This window comes from Opisthorchis viverrini, assembly GCF_000715545.1.
Source record: "Opisthorchis viverrini unplaced genomic scaffold opera_v5_297, whole genome shotgun sequence".
In the NCBI taxonomy this organism is placed as follows: domain Eukaryota; kingdom Metazoa; phylum Platyhelminthes; class Trematoda; order Opisthorchiida; family Opisthorchiidae; genus Opisthorchis; species Opisthorchis viverrini.
In genome coordinates, this window is record NW_008751954.1 from 79,690 (window position 1) to 84,665 (window position 4,976).

General features: G+C 46.5%; 1 protein-coding gene across 1 annotated transcript in view; it reads left to right on the forward strand.

The window, feature by feature from the left end:
• T265_09677 (hypothetical protein) overlaps window positions 1-4,976 on the forward strand; it is a gene marked incomplete at both ends in the record, with an annotated part of 80,807 nt that overhangs the window by 68,246 nt on the left and 7,585 nt on the right. Inside the window, one exon of the mRNA XM_009175832.1 lies at window positions 4,338-4,392. Within this exon, the coding sequence (XP_009174096.1) occupies window positions 4,338-4,392 (55 nt within the window). The remainder of the gene's footprint in view (window positions 1-4,337; window positions 4,393-4,976) is intronic.

Genomic DNA, 4,976 nt, shown 5'->3' on the forward strand with positions numbered 1-4,976 from the left:
ACTCTTATTGGCATGTTATCTCATAAATATACGCAGGTATATCGGCTTGTTTGTGTGTTGCCTCGCGCGCGTTCACGTGTAGGCAATCTGTTTAGGCTGATCAACTGCAACATATGACACAAAATGGAACCCTGGTCGACAACGTACAATGGAGAACTTAACTTATTATGCACACTGGTTTTCACGAACACACAGTCACACACAGCTGTTTGTCATATCTGACGCGTGATGACAAACCAAACTATTGTTAGGGGGAGTTAGCGGTCGGTGCCCTCATCGTCAAAGATGACAGCAGTACACTGGCGCTTCAGTGTATTTCTACCCCAGAACAATAGCACCCCGTGAATAGAGAGGAGTCTTGTATCGCTGTGCAGAATTATCAAAACATGGTGCCTAAAGTTTTCAACGGTAATGAATGAAACACGTTTGTACATGCTTCAGTAAGATGCCTTCAGCTTGATTGACTAAGTATACATTGCAAACCTTACACGGCACGAGCTGGCACACGAGAGACAAACTCAGTTGGGTAGTGTAGCTCGCCACTGGATTCGGTTTCAATTCCTGTAGGGTTTCTAAATGCGTGCAATGAGAATCACGTGCATGAGAATCATGGACCGCAACTAGGAAAGAGCATAAATTCCATGGTATTCCATTTAACTCTACGCTTCTTCATTTCGCGTGTCCTGACTCGCATCCAGCAAGAATTTGAAACGGAGAACAATGCTTTCTGTGGTATACCTTGGTTGGACATGCGTAGCACATGTCTCAGCGCTTAGCTGACTTGAACGCACCGGCTTGGGGGTGTTTGGAGTATTCACATCGGAGATGCGGACTTTCGTGACCACGTCGTCACAAATACCACAAGCTACCAAGCATCGCTCATTTTGCGATAATGTATGTACTGGCTTCCTCTGTCACAACACTCTTGCAAGACAAATACTTAGGTGTTTGAACAACCTCCGTACTCTGTTTTTGTTTCAGGCGACTGGTACAAAACGCGGCAGGTTGTAGTACTATCCACTGTGCATTCTCCTAAGCTTGACAACAGACTTTTGATTGGTTGTACACCTCCAGATAGAGTGGGTGTCGAGGCTTGAGGACTGATCTGGAGATTCCTGAAGATGTCGGCACCATGTGACGAGCAGATGCTGCACGCAAAACCGATGCATGACGAACGGAGTCATCAGTCCTAAGTGCTGGGCCTACAAGGAGAGAGTTATTAATGGGGTGGGGAGAGGGGGAAGAAAAAGTATGTGAAGGAGAAAGAAGGGAGGCGTCAGCAGTAGCCTGTTTTCGCTTACCCGCCCTGCTGTATGCAGCAAGTAAGGCGACCCAGCTGATGGCACCACGCGACGGCCGATGTGGCATGAGAATATTGTTAGGTGTGTGGGTCATGGTTGTACGAGGGCTGGGATACTGACAGGGCGCCCACACCTAGACAGGAGGACAATTAGGGTCCTCAACCAAAGCCTTTGGCTCAAAAGCATAACCGCAAGACAGCGGTGTTTGGCGGGGAAATGCAAATGCATTACCTTTTCTACGGAACAAGTCGCCATACACGTTCCAACCCCCAACCTGGAGGGCCAGGAGACTGTGTTCCAGGTAGGGGCCACGAGATCCTCACTGCGACTGGCGGGAGACATTGCAAGGTATGGTTGCTGATCAATGCTAAATGTGTTCTTGTCAGTTTCTACTTAGATTGTCTGATTGAGCGTATGGAGGTGTAGGCACCTCGGAATGACTGCGGTAAGCTACAAATAAGTCCTTTTTCCGTCTACCTTTATTCCTTCCCTCATACTAAGGCTTCTGGATAAATCACGCTGCACGACAGCGGAGCATTAGTGTTGAACACCGACGTCATGCTGTCCATGATGATCACACAACTGGAGAAGTCGCTCACAGCCGTCTGTACCGTCTGTCTCCTGCAAGGATCACAATGTCAGTGCGTCTTGCTTGACGAATGAGCCCGGATAACTCTCGATAGAGTGCCCGTCCTGGCGTCACAACTTCAGCTCGTTGGGGTACACGCCGACACTACAAACGTGCACCGTATTGTTAGGACGGTCAGTTCCTAATGAACCATTCGATCTTCATTAATATTTAGTTAACATTTCATTTCACCTCTGTTGTAGCCAACTTAGCCACAGCTCTATTATTTGAACTGGTTCATCCTCAATAGAGCCTGTCTACATCCGGTCTTCCTTGTCTTATTTCTTGTGATTCACCCACTCAAATACTTAGACTACAACCACCTAGTTACCACACAGTCACAAGACATTTTTACGTGGTGTTGATTTCGATTGAGCTATATAACTGGAAGGTGCAAAGACCAATGTTCACTGGAATCCAATCCAGCAATGTGCTGAGCTCTGTGGCCAAACGGAATTCCCATGTCTATGACCATCGCTTCTGGATCGCCGGACACATGGAGGGAGAAATGTGGAAGCGGTGAGTTCGTTCTTGCTGTTTGGAGATGCACAATCCCAGTTGAGTCTTGCGTGCGTGATTTAGAGACAGACCACATATTGATTCAGCGAACGTTAATTATTTGCCAATTTGATGGGAGCACGGACGTTGAAAGCTTTTATGTAGAAAGGATGCAGCGGATTTTGCAAGGTGTTCTGTTGACCGTGCATAAGGCGCATCGGTCAAACAACCGACAATTAAGAAAACAAGTTTTGTCTATTTGGTGAGGACGAGTCATGGAGGGACATCAGTAGAGAAATAACTTNCTTGTCGATCTGGAATACGCAGATGACATCATTGTCATTCCCAAGAGGAAGAGAAGGCGCAGATGTTTTTGGATGAACTGACCGAAGTCATCCTGTCCTTTGGTGTGCACTTTGCACCCACAAGTGGTAAGGTCATGCTCCTGGACATGCAGTCACTGAACACATCACTTACAATCCAGAGGAAGCACTCGAAGTTGTGGAGCGTTTTACGTATCTTGGAAGTTGTATTAGTTCTGACTGTAGTGTGACAGATGAGATGAATGCACGAATCTGCAAGGCTGGGGTCGCGTATGCTAATTTGAGACACCTATGGCATCAGAGTGGTGTATCCCTGAATCTCCAGGAACATGTGTAACAAGCTGCAGTGCGGACTGTTTTGTTCTATGGTTGTCAGACTTGGCCTATTCGAGCGGCGGAACTAAGACGCCTTCGGGGGCTCGACAACCGATGTCTCAGAACCATAGCTCGGCGTATTCGTAACGAGGCAGTTAGGAAGCGAGTTTTTGGTTTTGCAACGGGTACCTCCATTGAAGAATGTGTCTAGCAGCAGAAGCCGCGTTGGTTGGGACATGTGTTACGTACGCCTAACCGTTGCTTGCCCGAAGAAAGCGCTGTTTTCCATGCCCAACTCAGAGTGGCGTAAACAGAAAGGTGGTCAACTCTGGACTTGGCAGAGGAGTATGAAGGAGATCACGAAACGCTTGGGTTCTGTCGATGCTACTCGCCTTCCAGGATGGCGACCGTGTGATCTTCACTGTGCCTGGTTGGAGACACTTAAGAATATGGCTGCCAACCGATGTCAGTGGCGTTCTTGTTGTCAGTTTCTATCCAGATTGCCTGAGTGAATGTCTGGAGGTGTAGGCACCCCGTTATGCTTGTGACAAACTAGTAGTAAGTTCCTTCCCCGTCCGCCTTTATTATTTTCTTCACAATAAGGCTTTCAAATAACAGCTTTCAAACACCAGTGAAACATCGGTGTTGATGTGACGTCATACTGTCGATGATGATGGCGACAATATTCGTCATAAATTAGCTTGCAGCGATTTTGATGGCGAAAGATCCCTGGATTCTGTGTGGTAGCTGGGGAGTTAATCTCTGACACCAGTCATCAAAGGTCGCTTCGTTAGTGACATGTCTATTCAACCAATGACCATGCACTCCAATCACAGGTGTTGAAATGTGCTACTGTGTGTCGAGGGACTTCTAAGAATAAATTCTCTTTCTGATTAGTGATGGAACAGTAGTGGATGCATTTAAACAATCCTCGCTTCTAAATCCTGCTTGCAAGCCCTGCCTCCTAGATTTGTCAGAATCGATCAGCATGTCACGCAACGTGGGAATGGTAAGTTGGTTGGAAAAGGGTTTAGAAAGTCACCTGCATGTCACCGTCATGCGACAGATCCTAACATATCCACCGGATGAGACCCCGCGCTTTCTAAAACTTTCGGTAAGTGTTAGCGCTCAAGAATTATACAACACATACGCATTTAGAAGCGGTCACATGCGCCATTACTCATACTGCTATTATGTACTACTTGTGTGAATTACCCACTTGCTCATCTATATCCCCATTGAATACACATTTGTGTCCTGTATCCGTTTTAGAAAGTACAAAGATATGAAGGGACCGTACTACTTCCCCCTCGCATGGATTGCCGAGGTAGGTTCATGCTTCCACTCTTCAAAACAGATTTCTCTCGTATCCCTCCGAAAACAGTGACCCTTTACCCTCTCCGCACCAATGGGTCCTTGTGTTACAAACAAAACGACATCAGAGTGACGCATACTGCTAGACCATCGAATTAGATAAAACAAAGTTGGAGCTTGGTTTATACAGAGTACTGTTGATTTTAAAAAAAACATTAGCTTAAAATGATAAACAAACCTGGATGGTATGCGTCAGCAACGCGTGGTTCAGTTGGATTACAAACGTACAAACAACCCGAGCTAGACATGTTCAAACACGTAAGGCAGTCACGCGTGCACAGCTTCGGTCATTATTGACCTGTTGGCCTCAAGGTCAAGCAAGATAAGTTGCTTGCTTGCGTTTGTAAACATGTGCTCGTCTACCATTTCTAGGTACACATCCCGATTAAAAACCGAGTAATCAAGCCTTAAGGCATGGCTCCTACCTCGTGTTCTTTGCTTTTCCACCCGCTTTCGGTGGAGGTCATTGTTGCTTTGATTGTGGTCGACAGGCTCAACCTTGTGAAAAATGAATCATCATTATCATCACAGCATGAA